Below are 18,105 nucleotides of genomic sequence, written 5' to 3'. Positions count from 1 at the left end.
AGAGAGTAGGCATGGTAAAAAAAAATTGGAATCTTTCCAAGACAAAATAGTCTTATTGAGAAAAGTTGTCAAGAAGAGTGTTTAAGATACATGTACACACAAACATACACACACACACCTTTTACTGCCACCATGCTACTGCAGGTCTCTTTCCCAGCATCATTTTTCACCTCACACATATATACACCACTGTCTTCAATGGTGACATCCAGCAGGCTGAGTACTGCTGTAGCCTCCATCAAAGTCATCTTGTACTTGTCGCTCTCCTTAATCTCTCGATCATCCTTAAACCAAGAGATTTTAAGTTCAGGGGTGCCTTTCACTTTGCAGTCCAACTGGGCATATTCTCCTTTCTTAAATAACAGTGAAGGCTCCAGCCTTTCCGAGAAAGAAGCAGGTTCTGTGAAATGAAGGAGAGCCATTGAAAGAGTTGTAGAACCACGTGAAAGTAAGAGGCAAACATTTTACGTTTCAGATATCCACCCAAATAAAAAGTAATAAGAGAGAGAGAGTGCAAACCTTTCACAAATAAGTTTGCACTGCATTCAATGGAGCCAGCCGTATTGCTGACTTTGCAGGAATAAACGCCGGAGTTGGAAGATTTTACTGCATAGAGTTCCAGGTAGCTTGAGAAGGCTTCTGTCATGATATAACAAGCTCCACCAGTGGTTAATTTAGCATCACCCTTAAACCACTGCACAGAGAATGGTGCTGTTCCTTTAAAAGTAGTCTTCAAGCGCACTGTTGATCCAGGCAACATTTCTTGAGATTCTGGCTTTGTTACGAAGCTAGGTGGTTCTATACAATGTTTGAAAGACAGATTTGAGAAAAGGTAAGTCAATAATGGGTGACAAACACTTTTTGGAAAGAAACACCAAGAATAGAAGGCAGAAAACATGGCAAACCTTTTACGGCTAAAGCACCGCTGCATTCTTTACTGCCCGCAGAGTTGGTGGCTTTGCAAGAATACACCCCTACGTCCTTGGTGTCCAGTTTCTTTATTTCCAAGGACGCTGACCCTTCTTCATACCGTATTGCGTACTTGGCACTGGGAGTGATCTCTTTGTCATGTTTAAACCAAGACACCTTTATTGGAAGCGAGCCGGACACTTTGCAATCCAAGTGGCAGGTGCCCCCAACCACACTGTCAACATTCCGCAAAGTTTTGGTAAAGAATGGAGGAAGTGTACGATCTATTTCAAGGCAAGGCAAAGAAAGAAAGCCAATGTAATACAAGAAGCATTTCACAAAAGTATTGGAATTGGTTGGAGAATTGCAGTAGCAATCTCTTAGCCTAAAAATGTCTACCAACCTATCACACTGAATGAGGTGGTACATGCACTCCGTCCAACGTCGTTAGAAACTTCAAAGGTGATTTCCCCAGTGTCATGCAATTCTGAAGTGTAGAATTTCAACTGGGCAACGTTGTTTTTAAAACTGATTCTATACTTTTTGTTGGAAACCAGAGGTTTTCCATCTTTGAGCCATTTTGTTTTTAACTCCGGGGTGCCCGCAACAGTGTACTCCAAAATTGCTGGGTCCCCAGCTGTCACCTGCACGAATTCCGCTCTGTCAACAATTGTGGCAGGTTCTAAAACAGAATTAAACAGTCATCATTACCGAGTGAACACAAACAGCTTGCCCAGATAGGGATTGTGAGATTTTGAGATGTTCCTCAACTGACCTTTAACCGCTAATTGTCCAAAACAAGTTTGACTTCCAGCATCATTCTCAGCCAGACAGGTATATTTACCACTAGCATTAATCTGGACACCTGAAATTTCCAAAGTGGCAAGGCCATTTTCAAAGGTAATTTTGACTTTGTTATCTTCTTTAATAATGTCTTTGCCCTTCATCCAAGTCACAGAAAGAGGAGCTGAGCCTTTCACAACTGCTTGCAAAAAGACGGTCTCTCCAGCAAGCGTAGTCACATCTTCAACTTTCTTAATAAAAGATGGAGGCTCTAATTTGAAATAAAGGGGGAAAATGTTTTTATTAGTTCACATTAGTTCAAGCTGTAAGTCAGGCTTTTGAAAGAAAATTGAGAGATCTTGTAATATGGCGTTTATCATACCCTTTATAACTATATGACACTAAAAGAGATTTAAAGGAAAAGGGAATGTTACAGCCTTGATGGAAAGAAATTATTACTTGCCATGTAATCTTAAATGTTTCCACCTCTGTGGAAAGGGGAGCTAAAGGAGTAGTAAATGTAGTTCCATGATAGAAATGTTTGCATTTGGCACATCTACAGTGTTCATATTATATACCAAAGACAGGAGTGGGTTGTTGTGTGCTATTCTATCCTGTTTTCTCTTTTAAGGCACATGACCTGTTCCCTACCAGGCTGTTAATCCCCAGCTTTTTTATTGGAATCCAGGGAAGAAACTGTCTGGCTGCTGCTGAAACTGGACATTTTGCGGCATTGAAACAGAATTACCTTGTTGAACCATCAAACCTCTTCCATTTCATCATGAAGGTGCTTATCTCATGTGTAACTGTGCCTGAAACCTCTAGTAACTATCTTAAATGTGAGCTACCTAAAACTGCTTTCTTCACATAAGTGAATCCTGAAATCGAAAGAAGTGTCTCTAATAATGCAAATGAGAGATCTGGACCAGGTACCCATTTGCAACCCAAAGCGATCATTTAAGTCTTTTGAAATATTGTATGGGCAAAACACTTTTACTTTGGGGATCATTTGAAGGATACTTTCTTTTGCTTATATCTGTAGGCCACAAAATGGGGAAAGAAAAGCAATAAAAGAATGGTTAAGCAAAGAAAAACTGTTTCCAAGAAAGAATATCCTTCTTGCTTATGTTAAAAGATACATGGGGCCCTCTTGATCTCTCACTAACCTTTCAGTATGTATGTTGCACTGCAAATGCATTTTCCGACTTCATTTGCTATAGAACATTCATATTCACCAACATCTGCACTATTGAATGAAGAGACCTCCAGAGAGATAAGAGACTTTTGGGATGCCAAGCGGTATTTTTTACTACTGCGAATTTGCTTCTTTTCCTTAAACCAAGAGATTTCAAATGGTCCGGTGCCAGAAACCTCACACTGAAGGATGGCATTCGTTCCACGCACTAGTTCAGCTGGCTCAAGAGTTTTGATGAAAGCAGGAGGTTCTACAAAACCATCAAAGTAGGAATAAAGAATTAGCAACTGGCAAATTAATACATGCCTAGAAAATAGTATCTCTGTACGAAAGCATCCAGGAGTAGAAGAACAAACCTTTTACAACAATCTCAGAGCTGCAGCTGTCACTGCCAGCATCATTAACAGCCTCACATGAGTAACTTCCACTGTCGTCCACTTTCATGTTGGAAATATCTAACACAGCCACGTTGTTGGCAAAGGACATCCTGGATGTGTCACTCTCTCTAATTTCTTTGTTATTTTTGAACCATGTCACCTGGATCACAGGAGACCCTTTGATTTTGCACTGAAGATGGGCTGACTCTCCTGGAGTCAACAGGTAAGAGGGCTCCACTTTTTTCACAAAGGATGGTGGGTCTACAGAAAGAATTCAGAAAGAAAGAATCCCCCCAAGATCTTAGAAGATCAACTTAATACGAAGTGTGCAACACCAATTATTTAGAAGCATACAATCAGTTTTGGATTGAATTCCAGTTCCTGCCATTATTCAAAATGTGACTTTTAAACCATGTAACCAAGATTTCTCTAGGAGGATTTTTTTTTAAATCCATGCTACTAAAATATATGCACTTCTATTTTGCACCAGCCTTGTGATTTACTCTAAGCACATTAAAGCTAAAGATTTTAAAGCATATGGTGGATATAGAAATAGTGCACCAAACTTGAAGAAGCAGACCCCCCCCTTTAAATATGTTTCCTGTCCACCTTCTCATTTTGATAGGTAAATATTACAGTATTAGTAAAGAGAGCACAAAGAGTATTAACGTTGTGTGGGCCAATCCTTTTCTTACCTTTTATTGTTACCGTTGCAGTTGTGGAGCTGCTTCCAGCTTCATTGGTGGCAGTGCAGGTATATGTGCCTGAATCTTTAATCTTGGACAGTGGGATGTCTAGAGATGCTATTTTATCTTCAAACATGATCCGGTAATCCTTGCCTGGAGGTATTTTGTGGCCATCTTTAGTCCAGGAGACAGTTACTTTGCGGTCTTCATCCACTTGGCATTCAAGGCGTATCTTTTTATTGACTGCGGACTGCACAGACTGAAGTTCCTTAATAAAATGTGGCTTATCAATAATGGTTAATTCTGCCTGGCAGACATCTGCTCCAAACTTGTTGGAGGCTTTGCAGCTGTAAACCCCTCTGTCATTGACTCTAAGATGTGCAATCTCTAAACTATGCTTGGTGTCAGATGCTATAATTTTGTAGTGTTCTGTGGAAGAGATTGTAGTGCCGTCCTTCTGCCACACGGTGTCTATCACAGGTGTGCCTGCCACAGTGCAGGGAAACCTGGCACTTTTACCGACAAAAGTTGTAAGAGATTCAGGTCTGGTTAGAAAAGTTGGAGGAAACGCTTCTGCAAAAGAGAGAGGAAGAGACTTGTTTGATTAGGCAAATACATCAGACTGTTTTCTCTCCCACAAAAGGAAAAGAGTTAAATCGTACAATATTTCCCCATGTTTTACATTGACTAAACATAGACATGAAATAAAAATCCCCAATAGCCAATATTTATAACATGATTATTATCTCTAAACACGATGTGCATTTTAAAACTTAGGATTTCATCCGGAAAGAGTAATTTTCCTGCAAAACTGGGTTGCCATGTTATTAGTTTATCAATATCCCAGAACCATCCTGTAATGAGGGTTGTATGAAATCTTACAGTAGCATTTTTTAAAGATGTAACAAGCAATTTTCTTAAAAGACTGGCACCAATACTTTAAAAGAGAGAAATATCCACATGTAACCTATCTTTTATTTATTAAAGATGACTCTTAAGATATTTATTTTGAGATGATTTCCTGCCTCAACTCTGCTGGGTTTCATAATATGCAGGTAGTGACTCAAACCAGATGCATCTACAGTATGTAGATTTTTGATCGGATGAACTACTTAAATGTATAATTCCTTCAGAAGATAAGACATTTTAGAAAGTTTTGAGAAGAATATGGTGGAAAAATGTGTCTACCCACAACCTATTCATGCTACATGCCTCTTCCCATTATGTTCTATGGAAGAGGGTAGGCATTCCAGCTGACCCCCCCCTCCCCATTCCACCAGCAGTGTTTTAGTTCATGGAGACCTATGGATATTGATGTAGGCATTGCTCGTACTTTAATTGGGATATCCCAACAAATTATTTGCTTATTTTCCTTCCATCTTAAAAACAGGTCATTAAAAAAAGCACATGATATATTGCAGCACTTTGACCGGTCAACTAGTCTACCTTCTCTCCATTCTTCAAAACTATATTTGGCAGTACATTAAACAATAGAATTGAACAATAAATAATGGCCAAATATGTGACAAGAAAGCAAATTGAAGCTCAGGCACCATCCTTACCAGTTACTTTCAATGTAGCTGTGCTGCTCACACTCCCATACTTGTTGGATGCCTTGCAGGTGTATTCACCGCAGTCCACAACTTGAGGTCTTGGGATTTGAAGAGTTGATGTGTAATTAGCTGTATAAACGGTGTACTTGTCACTATCATAGATTTCCCGTCCTGCTCTGTACCACTGAAATCGTACGTCTGGTGCCATTTCAATCTCACAAGTAAACTTAGCAAGGTGATTCACAGCAACCTCTTGGGATTCTAACCTTCTTCTCAGTATGGGTGCAACTAAAATTGAAAGCAAAGAAAAAAAGTTGTTATCACCAACATGTACATAAATAACAACAAAATGATATCATTCCAAATCTCTGTTTAATACAGTGACTGGAACAGGATGGGTGATTTCCGTCTGTGCACAATTCAAGGAAAGTGACCGTAGAAGAAAATGATGTTTAGAAATGGAAAAAAAAAAGAACTACCAGTTATTGTCCTTTAGATGTGGCAATATCCACTGAAGTGCATTGTGGAGCTTTGTAAAATACTACGTTTTCTGCTTACTACAATAAGACAAGCAAGCGAAGAATGTGATATGCAGAATTGCATCAGATAGTGTAGAAAGATAGTGTAGAAACAGAGGCAACATAAAACACGAGAAGCAAGTTGAAATAGTGAAAAAAAATTCACAACACCCAGTGGAAAATCTATATTTATTTACTGATAAGTGAGCCCCACAGTTTTCAGTGGAACCTCCACTGAGTATGTGCTTCCTTATTGTAACCGTGAAAAGAGTGAATAATTTTTCTGTACATATTGGGATGAAATTTTAAGACATGTACTCTTTTTTTAAAAAGAGTTATTACATATTATAATTATGAATTACAAATGAATTTATTACTGAAAGAAATTATAATAATTAATGTACTGTAATCATATTACCAAAAATGAAAAAATACAGTACAATAAATACTAAAGTAGGTACTAGCGTATATGAGGAACTAGAGAGTGAAAGTGCAGGCACACTAAGGAAAAAACAAAAGGGTGAATTTTGTGATTAGTTTGTGATACCCTACAGAAGTCTGTTTTGGATATCAATATAAGGACTGTGTATGTATTCTACTCAGTTAGAAAATCAGTGAAGGAAAATAATATCTCATCTTCATATTCCAACCTCTTTTTACAACTGTGAGTGTTGCTGTTGTTGTAGTTTTTCCATTTTCATTCAGAGCCTCACAGATGTACTTCCCTTGATGTACTTCCTTGAATGTTTGGTTGATTATGAGTGTGTAAGTGTCATGTTCTTGCAAACACTTGAACTCACTGCCTGAAAATATCAGATTAGTCTCAAAATACCAATTCACCACTTCAGCATTTGCTATTTTGGAAGTAAATTTCACTCTGTCACCTTCCTCAACAACAGTGTCCATCAAACTTAGGTTTATGATGGGACTTCTATTTTTTTCTTCATTAGCTTCAAATAAATGAGTCTCCTTGTCATGTTCCTCAAAATGTTCTTCTATTCTTTCTCTCACTTTTGGAGAGAAAGTTGGTTTTTCATCTGAGGAAGGCACTGGTGAACTCTTTAAATCTTTAATTTGCTCCGTAAGAGCAAGAATTTTGACTTCTTGGGCAGACACAGGTTGCTCCAGCTGTATTTTGGATTCAATACTAATTCTGGCATGTTGTGGCTCAAGGTAACCAATGAGATCCCCAACCGTTTGCTGTTGAATGGGAATATCAGTTACAATACCTAAGTGCATTTCTCTGAAAGGTAAAGAAATAACAAGCAACTTACAGCTTTTAGTTTCAGATATAACTTTGGGTTCATCTGCCATTAGAATGTGTTTTTCTTCATAAACAACAGGCTGAAATGGAGCTTGCAATTCATTTCTCATGGTAACCTTATGAGAATATATTCCATCAAGGTGAAGACTTACTTCTGCAGTATTTGAACTTTCTTTGGTAACAAGGCAGACGAACAAGGTATGTTTAGGTTCTCTGACTATTTCTACAGTTTCAAATTTAATCTTTTCTATATCATCGAAAGTGTCAAAATAAAATGCATGGTGTTCATTTACGAGAGCTGTTTTTAAGATGCATCTTACGGGCGGTTTCATATCTAGGCTGCAACACACTGGAGTTTCTTGTGCAAGTTGACTTTCTTTAGAAAGAATTTGGCTTTCCAGAGTTTGGGGCACCCCCATCACTATTCTTGATTCTTTGTGAACTGTCACATGTTGACTTTCTGGGCTTGTGAGTTGGCATAGGTGTTCTTCCTTGAAAGGCTGTTTTTCTTCTAGTATTAATGGGAGCCTGACTGACTGTCCTTCTTGGATTCGTGCTGCAAAATCTTGCTCTGTGGCTTCTAACAGATTGGCATTCTCGATAGGAACACTACATTCTTCAACACACACAGTTTCCAAAATTAGTTTGGGCTCAGGGGCTACCCCACAGTTCTTGTCTTCAACATCCTTAAATGGCTTAGTGTGACCTGCAGCTAAGACCCTCATTTCAGTGATACCTGAAGCCTGCATAACCACCTGAAAGTCATCCTTCTTCAGGGCTGCTTTCCTCTCTGTGTCCATTTGAGGAAGAATTTGCTCTTTGGGCAGTAGCCATTCTTCTGCTACAACAGTCAAACACTTACGGAGCTGAGGCTCTGATGTAGCCAAAGATTTCTCTCCAGCAATCCCATCCTGAATGGCTTCCAGTGTATCGGCAGAGATTGGACTCTGTTCCTCCCAAGTCGTGGTACACTTAATCATGGTTTCTACTTTCTGTACCGCAGCTTGACATTCAGGTTTTGGTAAAGTCAAAATGTCTTCCTTAGACAACACTTGCTCGGTATCGTTGATCTGGAGATGCAAAACAGAAACAGGCTCTTTGACAAGCTGCAGGCTAACAACTTCCTCCAGGGGAGAAATAAGCTTAGCTTTTTCACTCGTTGTGGGAAGCTGCTCTTCTGTTATTAAGCTGTGAAGTAGACTTTGGCTTTTGCTTGACACCATGTCATCTTCTGGTGGTACCTCAGTACTAAAACGCTCTTCTTTAGGAAGGGTTGCTTGTTCAGACACAACGGGCAAATGCAATGGCTTTCTACTTTCTTTCCGTACCTCTGTTAGGACTGTGCCTTCTAACTCAGGAATTGTTTTGGTGAGCTCATGGGATAGTGTCTGTTTTTCTTCTGCCATGAGATTTGCTTTCGTAAGGTTGTCATGCTTCAGGGAGCCTTTTTGCAGCTCTTCCATAGTTGCTTCAAAAGTCTTTTCTTTTGAGAATATCTCTTCAGAGACAATCAGAGAGACCTGCATTGCCTTTATTGACTCTTGGGTTGGTTGAATCTTTTCAGTTATGCCCATGTTATGAACGGTCAATGTAAGAGCTTCATTGATCTCATGTTGTTGGGTTGCTATAATGGACTGGAAACTCTGTTCTTCCTGCACTAGTACTCCCTTCTCTGACTTATGTACACGGACTGCTAAAGAGCTTTCCTTGGACAATTTTTGGATGGTCTCCGTTCTAGAAATATACCCCTCTTGCTTAGATTCTCGGGCTGAGATAGCTTCTCCAGCTTTTGGAGCTGAGAATATGAGAGATTCATCCAAGCTTATTCCATATTTCTCCTCAGAAAGAGTAGGAATTAAGGGGGATGTTTCTTCTCGACCCGACTCTGGATTTATTATTTCTGGCATCTTAATTGGCAACTGTTTTTCTTTTTCTTCATGTTTTGCTTTTTCCACAACCGGTAAACAAATATCAGAAATCTGAGGGCCTTCAGAACTGAATACCTGAAGTAGTGGTGAGCTTTGAATGGCCCCTGAGTGCTGCTCTAGAAAGCCACTGTGCTCCTTCACCTCCCTCACAGTTAATGATGTAGCAGTCACAATATTACTGGTCTTATGAGCGACATCTACAATTCCTTCAACTTTCTGAGATTCAGGCAAGGCCTCTTGTTGGGTAAGCAGAGATTCTTGCTGCAAAGTAGTTGTTGAGAAAGAAATTAAGGAATCAGCAGCACTATACAGGGAATGCTTATTCTCCATTACAATGGCATCCATTGCTTGCTGGCCATTGTGCCCTTTATCATCGGGCAATATAACTGCACTCATCTGTGCCTCACTGGCCTGCTCTCTTGCAGTTTCTTTAACTAACATAGTCAATTTTCTCTGCATGGCTTTCTGGTTTACATATGGAAGTTGATCAGGGACATCTTGGGTGATAATAAGTTCAGCACTACTTGTGGCTTCACCTAAGCTATTGCTTGCTTTACAAATGTATAATCCTCCATCTTCCCTCTCACAGTTATTCACCGTCAGAGACCCAGAGCCATCTGGATTATGGATAATGGCATAATGTACACCCGAGAAAATTTGGTCATTTCCCCTAAACCAGTGAATTATAGGAGCTGGCTCTCCAGTTATATTATATTCAAACACAGCTGGAGCACCTTGCACAAAATGAGCAGGATTTAGTTTTCTAACAAAATGCGGAGACTGAGGGCCTCCTATCATATCTGTGGAAACTGCACTAATTATCTCTGATTCTGAGCTACTTCCTTTAGGATTTACTTTCAGATAAGCACTACAAGCTGTCTCGCCATGAACATTACTAGCAATGCAAATATATTCTCCCTCATGTTCGAAGTTTGCAGAAAGAATAATGAGGCTGTAGCTTTCCTCATCAAATACAAATTTATAGTCTGCAGATGATACTATTTTAATATTATTGAAAAACCATTGTATCTGAGGTTTTGGATTGCCAGTAACAGTAACAGAAAGTTTAGCTAGGTCTCCTACACTGACTTCAACATTGGACACATGCTTGAGGAAACTTGGAATATTCCTCTTCTCCTCTTTCCTGTCTAAACTGTTGGAATGAATTGATTTTTCAGGCCCGAGTTCTCGTGTTGTATTTTTATCGTATAACTGTAGGTCACTTTTGAAACTCTTGATGCTTTCTTCCTCAGCAGACACAGTAACAGAGCTAGAAATCTCTGTATGGGAAAAAATTAATTTACATTTTACTAAACTGTTTTCCTGAAAAATTATTCCTAGTAATTATAAAACAATTGCTATGGCAATACTTCAGAAAATGTGACACAGTGATAATACTGCAAGACAACACAAACATTGATTTTTTTTAGAATATTGCATTCAATATATAGGTAAGATTCCAATTTTGTTATATCATTAACAGCCAATTATTAACTATGCCATAAATCCCAGATAACAAAGTCAATAAAGATTTAGAAGGTGAAGGGATTTATTTGTTTTCATTAACCAAATTGATTACTTATGCAGGTAGCCCTCACTTATCAACTACAACTGGGACTGTCAGTTCTGTCACTAAGTGATGCACTCATTGAGTGAAACATCCCAGGACCATGCTGGACTTAAACTACTCCTGCTGTGGTCATTAAGCAAATCACCTGCAGTTGTTAAGTGAGACACCATGTGACTGGGTCTTGCAATTTTATTGCCAACTTCTACATTGACTCTTCGTGTTGTAAGCCAATTGTGAAGTATGCAAATGATGACGACGTGATGCTGTCATAAGCACCTGCTGCCAGCAAAGCATCTGAATATCAATCTTATGACTGTGGGGACATAAGTATGAGATTTGAAAACAATTTTCACCAATGTCCCCCCTCTCCATGAATCAATCCTATGTCCTGGGAAAGTTGCTCTAAATACTTCTCCAGAACACTGTCAGGCAGCCTAGAGATACAAGAGGAAGAAGAAAGCTATTGCTGGATTAACGGCTATTTGAAGAAGAGAAAGTCCTAAATAAAGCCATATTGTAGGACGAATATTAACTAAAATATTGTTCAATTCTTTTATTGAACCTTATACTTCAACTTGTAATAATCTTTTTTCTTGCAAATGTACTTATAGATCTAAGGATACTGCAAACGTAAATAGCCTTTGAATTACTTTAGTAAGGTACACATTGTGATCAGAGGTGGGTTGCTAATTTTTTTACTACTGGTTTGGGCGCGCTCCTGCGTGTGCGAGCAATGCTTCTGTGCATGCGCAGAAGCATCCGGGCAGGTGGGTGGAGCCTCCTGCTGCCACTACTACCGGTTTGCCCAATCCAGGCCGAACCGGCAGCAACTCACCTCTGATTGTAATGTGCATTTTAAAAACCCATGATTTTCTTGCACCCGACTGAATGGATTTACTGTCCAGGAACAAGGAATATTATGTCTGCCTGCAATTTGGCAGTTCGAATCTCACCAGGCTCAAGGTTGACTCAATCTTTCATCCTTCCGAGGTGAGTAAAATGAGGACCCAGATTGTTTGGGACCGTAGGCTGACTCTGTAAACCACTTAGAGACAGCTGTGAAACGGTATTTAAGTCTAAGTGCTATTGCTATTTCATTTTTTTATTTAATTTGGAATAATTATAATTCAATAATAAGCTAACAACACAGGAAGGTTGAGAGACAGTCTGGAGTAGTAGCTAAGTGATGTATTAGAAACTGGTAGACTGTGAGTTCTAGTCCTCCCTTAGGCATGAAAGCCAGGTGAGTGACTTTGGGTCAATTACTCTTTCTCAGGCCCATCCACCTCATGGGGATCTTGTTATGAGGAAAATAAGAGGTGGGAGTATTATGCAAGCTGTCTTGAATTGTGTAAAATAAAGCATTAATAATGCTAATAATAATGTTGAAAGGGACATCCATTCAGAAAAACACCACTATTTCATTTTTGTCTAGATAAGATCACACAGATTGGGCCTCTTCCGGGTGCCATCGGCCGGTCAATGTCGGTTGGCGGCTCCCCGGGGGAGGGCCTTCTCTGTAGCTGCTCCGGCCCTATGGAACGATCTCCCCATAGAGATCCGGACCCTTACTACTCTTCCGGCCTTCCGTAAAGCTACTAAGACCTGGCTGTTCCGGCAGGCCTGGGGCTGTTGATTAGTATCCAGCCCCACTCTAAGCAGTATGCTTAGAGTAATTTTAATAATTGTATTCTTATTTTAATTTTAATAATTGTATTCTTATTTTAATTTTTATATATGTCCCTTGTCTTGTCTGTAAGCCGCCCAGAGTCCCTAGGGAGTGGGCGGCATACAAATGTCAATAAACCTAAACCTAAACCTAGATGGATTTGAGCTGAACAAGTTTTCCTTGGAAGGATAAGAGTAAATTATTCTTAAAGAGCCGTTGTGGCATAGTGGTTAGAATGCAGTATTGCAAGCTAATTCTGCTGACTGCCATCAATTCAACTATCACTGGCTCAAGGTTGACTTGGCTTTCCATCCTTCCAAGGTTGGTAAAATGAGGACCCAAATTGTTGGGGGCAATAGGCTGACTCTGTAAACTATTTAGGGAATGCTATAAAGGACTGTGGAGCAGTGTATCAGTCTAAGTGCTATTGCTATTCTATTCCCCTCCCCAATATTTAAACACCTCTTTTAGATTTCACCACAAGCATTTCTTTTTTTTAAATCAACTTGCATTTGCACCAGACTGATTAGTCTTCCTGCTTTCCCTCCTGAATCATCCACCTTTTTTCTTTAGACAGCTGATTCTAGTCATCTAGAAATAACACTGAAGTTATTGATATACTTTTTACAAAGAATTTGTAAAGTAATATTTTGAATGTGTGTCTGTGTGTGTTTGGAATTGATAGCTGCAAAGATTTGCAACATTCTACCCTTTGTTCAACTCAATAAATCATGCCTTATTTCTAGTTTGACGTCTGTGGACAAATAGATGTCCCATCTTTAAATTTAAAAGGACTGAAAAGGATTGACATTCACATACTCATCACCTGGCCTAAAACCTGAATTAAAAGGGGAAAAAAATCAAAGCATGCTCAGTGATGACAAGACCAAGTGTGCTGTGTTCTATACTTTTATTAAAACAATATATACACTGGCATTTCAAGGTAACATAGACCATGGACAAATGAAATATGTTTTAATGGCTTTACTAAAGTACCCTGTGAAGAAAGCAAAAAAGAAAACCCCAAAAAGACATTGGATTTGACACTGAAAAAGTATGTAGCTTAAATGAAAGTTTGAGGGAAAGCACCACCTTTGTTTGACCGGGTGTGTCGGCTTGATTTCACAGCAGCCATTATTTCAGCTTTGCACTGTGGTTTTCCTGGTCAGTTACCCACAAACCATAATTTTAATTTTAAACTGGGATCAGAGCAGGACATCTCAGCTATCAAGAAGGGTTTGAGTAGCAGATTTTGAAGAGTTAATTCTCTCTCCCCTTGTAAAAGGTGTTCTTCTCGGAGAAGAAATAGGCAAAGCACGAATCTATCCAGACCTTGCAGGGTAAACACACAGACTTTATGGCTGCACATTTTTATCCCTTGGGAAGATTAGGGCTATAAATGCAAGATCATATTCTGCAGCAATATCATAGGCTGAAAATCAGAAGTCAGTTTTTCCCCCCAAGAGGAATTATTTATGTTCTTTGATGTTAGACAGCAAAATACGTGCAATGTACATTTTTTGATATTCAGGGACATTGGCACTTCAACTGAATAAGGGGAATGGCAGTGAACACTAATTCCTCTGCAATTTCTGCCCAGCTCAATGTTGGATCAGGTAGATTTATTTCTCTCATACCACTTCATTTAATCTACGTGTTTTTATGTTTTATTAATTATTTAATTGTTCTGCTATCAGGTCATCATGTATATTATTTAAATGGTATTGGCATGTTGTTGTTAATATTATTAACCAATTATCATTTATATCAAGGTAATTAAGTTTCTTAAAATATCCTGTATATCTATTTGGGTAGTTCAAATTAGCAAAACAAAATCAAACCAAAGAACATTCTTATCTTAAATTTAAATCTTAATTTTAACATATATAGGTGCACAATATTAAAATACTGTAATTGAATTTTGTTTAAGCATAAATTCTAATCAATAAGATTATGTTACATATAAATGGGAAGTAGTAAAAAATTAACATTAGCATTGGCCACCTTGGTCTTTTCTTGATCTATCTCAAGCAACCTGACTTTAAAACAAACAAACACTCATACAAACATTCTATCCTTCTTCTATCCCTCCAAAAATCTACTTTTCCAAATTAGTTGGGTCCAACTTCAGTTACTTATTTATGTTCTGTGAATATCCATTTTAAAGTTAATTGTGAGTTTTGTACCTCCCATGATTGTGTGACGAGATTTTATTAATTTTTTTTGGAACATATGTCTAGTTTATACATTACATTTCATACTTAAATTTGATTAAATTGTGCTCCTCTAGCAGTTAGCTCCCAGAAGTATTTTCAGTACAGTATTTCAATCCAAAACTTCAGAAGTTGGTTTAAACATTCTGTGTTTATAACGGATGGTATTTTTAAATGTGCATAAAGTAATTTCAACTCTATTTTCGTTGAATAGTTATGAGAATTATTTTATATTTTTACTACAATGGAGCCTCCTATTCAGATTATGTACTGCCTAAAGCCAAAAGTATTGTCCCTTGACTAAGCACAAGGCATATAGAAATAAGAACACACCCATACATAAATGAGTATTTAAATGCACTACTTTGAGTATAAATTATCTTGCTACTTTTAAATATCAATGTTGGAAATAAATAATGTCAGGAATATTCATTTAATTTTTAAAGCAATTGTTTTGCCATTACTATACCTGACATACTCTTTTTCCATTTCTAGCTTATTTTCTCTGAAGTGCTAAAATGTTGTTCAAAACAGTTAACACGCTTTTTATGTTAATGCCTATACTAATTCTTGACATTTTTCTTTTTAATATAGTAAACATGCAAGTATATGCATGTAGATTTAAGAAATAAATCTCACAGCATGCAATAGAGCTTACTCCTATATGAGTGAGTACAAGATTGGATCTTAATATGCAACCATGTACACATTTAATCAAAATCAGCTATATGGATTTCAACAGAATTTATCCTCAGGGAAGTATATAAATGATTGTAGCCCAAGACTGTGAATCTATTTAATTGGGAATATGTTTTATTGAACGTATGACTTAACTACAGTATGTTATCTTGAAAACATGACTTATGTACATATGATTAGACTATAAATCCTATGCAAGCTTACTTGGGAATAAATCTCATTGCCTCCACTGATTCTGAGATTATGTTATTTTTTTGAAGTATAGAGAGGAAAGTATAATAACTATTCATGTACTGAAAAACTGAATACATGCATTTCATTACTGGCTTTTAAATTTATTTTTGGTTTAGCTATATAGAAACATTTTCTTTATAAATTATTGACCTTGCTGGGGATTTAGTCTCATTTTATCTATCTTGGATAGCTAGTTTTTCCTGGGTAAATTTAGAATAAAACTATTTTATTCACATTAAGGTGTTGATGTGGTTCATCAAGCTTTCCTCTAGATTCCAGATTCTTCTCAACTGGTAAAAGAGAAATAAATCCTGATATTTTATACAGTCTCTAGTATGACAAAACTTTGAACATAACTAGTTTGGTCTCTATTATCTTTGATCAGGGTATTTTGACTGGCATGCTAATTTTGGTTTGTATTGGAATGAGAACAATAAAAGTCTCAGTTCAGTGAAAATTTTGTCAGAAGAAAAACTGCATAAATATTCAGAACATGATCAGGGGAAAAAAACATTACCGATACAACACTGCGAGGGTGAAATTGTTGTTCTGAGTTCTTTCACAGAACTCTAGTGAAAATTTAGTGTTGATTATAGAGTACAACTTAACGTCAATCAGTCACTACTGAGAAGAGCATCAAAGATTCCAAAACCCTCTTCACAAAAATGCAAATTAGCTTTTAATGACATATTTACACGTATCTAAGATGGTACACAAAAGTAGGTGACAATGTCAATGATATAATCATGAGGTTGCATGAGCTGTTGGCAACAGTAACATTTATTTTGAGAGACATGTAACCTGTATTGCAGTGCTGAATAAAGTCTAAACACCACGTAGCCTTATGAGACTGAGAACAAATTCACTGGGACTATCTATTCCCTTTCTAAGAGTGCTTTGAAGCATCCAACATTACCTCTATGTCCAGCCTTCTAAATTAAGCCTTCTTAATTGCATTCTTGCAATTAATTAATTGCAAGAAATGCAATCTTATCTCAGGGTATTTAGCATATTTTTAACAAAGCAGTGCTGTGAGCAGTCCCTGCTTTGTTTGTTGCTACACACATGTACTCTCCTGCATCACTTTGGACTACATCTCTCATAACCAGACTGTGACAGACTTCTTGACTTTCTTCCATACAACATCTTTCTTCTATACAACATCTTTCATCACATATCAGTATCCCATTTCTGAACCAGCTGATAGCTGGTTTTGGGGAACCATCTACAATGCATTGGAAGCAGGCAGAAGTTCCAAGAAAAGAAAAACAGTCATAAATGTTTTTCATAAATTTGGGAGGTGCTTCTGTGACTTGAAACTCAAAGCTACAGCTGCCTGTGCTGTTTGCTTCAAATTTTATGTGTTCTTCTTTTGATGGCTCAGCAAACACATCAACATTAATGTTAACGCATGACTCTCCTTCCTCTTCCTGCTCCTGTTCTGTAACTGCAACTAGCCTAACAGATTTTTGGGAATCATCAGTGCTATGTTCAAACTCAAACTCCAGTTCTATTTCAGTTTGGTTGCCACTTGGGATAGTATTATCTACAAGCAAATCAATCTTTTGTGGTTGATCTTCTGGGACTTTCAACCCAACTTTTACTTCATCTTCATCACTTGCCACTGCAAGGGACTTCTGATCCACAGTCACAGATAAGAAGCACTTACACATTGCTTCTCCAACGGTATTATGTGCTTTGCACAAATACATTCCACAGTCAGAATGCACCACATTCTGAATTTTAAGACTGTGACTTCCATTCTCGCTAACAATAGCATACTTGCAAGCATCTGGAGCAAGGCACTTACTCTCTTTAAACCATTGCACTACTGGAGTAGGACAACCTGAGACTTTACAGTGAAACAATGCTACTGATTTTTCTGAAACCTCTGTATCAACAACAGGAGTGATGAAGCGTGGAGGCATTTCAGTTACTTTAAAGTCAATTTGAACATCTTTGCTTTCTTTTCCAGACAAAGCCTGGGTGTTCGCCACCAAAGATAGAGGGAGAACATCAAGAGATACAATCTGATGTTCAGATTTGAATTCAGGAACTGTGGCTATTTTTACTTGCTTCTCACATTCTTTGATGTCAGCTTCATCCAGTTCTACCTCCAGAAGTATTTCTTGTGGGGAAGGCGTTCGTGATGTTGACCCTTTTTCTATATCAAACTCTATAACATGTTGATGAGTTACAGGAGGAGGAAGAGCTAAAGCTCGTGCATCATGAGGCAACACTTCTATCTGTGTAATACTTTTAGCTTCCCCTATAATATTTACTGCATGGCACATATATTCTCCTCCATCTGTTTGCTTACTGTTATGGATTTCTAAGAAACATATATTGCCTTCTTTTTGTATTTTGACATTTTGATTCTGTTCGAGAAGTGACTTATTTTTATACCATTTCACATCAGGCTTTGGAGAACCTATGACTTCTGCAATCAAACACAATGTGGCATTCTCATAAATCTTTCTTTTGGTCAGTGGTTTAATAAATGCAGG

At 38.0% G+C, this 18,105-nt stretch overlaps 1 protein-coding gene across 1 annotated transcript in view; it reads right to left on the bottom strand.

Annotated features, from left to right (window-relative positions):
- TTN (titin) overlaps positions 1-18,105 on the bottom strand; it is a 310,344-nt gene that overhangs the window by 222,681 nt on the left and 69,558 nt on the right. The window contains exons 46-55 of the mRNA XM_087705592.1: positions 6,672-10,493; positions 5,513-5,791; positions 3,960-4,523; positions 3,244-3,525; positions 2,859-3,137; positions 1,685-1,963; positions 1,313-1,591; positions 906-1,193; positions 520-798; positions 119-400 (exon numbers count right to left, since the gene is read on the bottom strand). Of these exons, the coding sequence (XP_087561718.1) occupies positions 119-400; positions 520-798; positions 906-1,193; positions 1,313-1,591; positions 1,685-1,963; positions 2,859-3,137; positions 3,244-3,525; positions 3,960-4,523; positions 5,513-5,791; positions 6,672-10,493 (6,633 nt within the window). The remainder of the gene's footprint in view (positions 1-118; positions 401-519; positions 799-905; positions 1,194-1,312; positions 1,592-1,684; positions 1,964-2,858; positions 3,138-3,243; positions 3,526-3,959; positions 4,524-5,512; positions 5,792-6,671; positions 10,494-18,105) is intronic.

This window comes from Thamnophis sirtalis, unplaced genomic scaffold, assembly GCF_051295495.1.
Source record: "Thamnophis sirtalis isolate CommonGarterSnake01/CBP01778 unplaced genomic scaffold, rThaSir2_p1.2 scaffold_1, whole genome shotgun sequence".
NCBI classification, from domain to species: Eukaryota; Metazoa; Chordata; class Lepidosauria; order Squamata; family Natricidae; genus Thamnophis; species Thamnophis sirtalis.
This window is presented reverse-complemented; position numbering and strand designations above follow the sequence as displayed.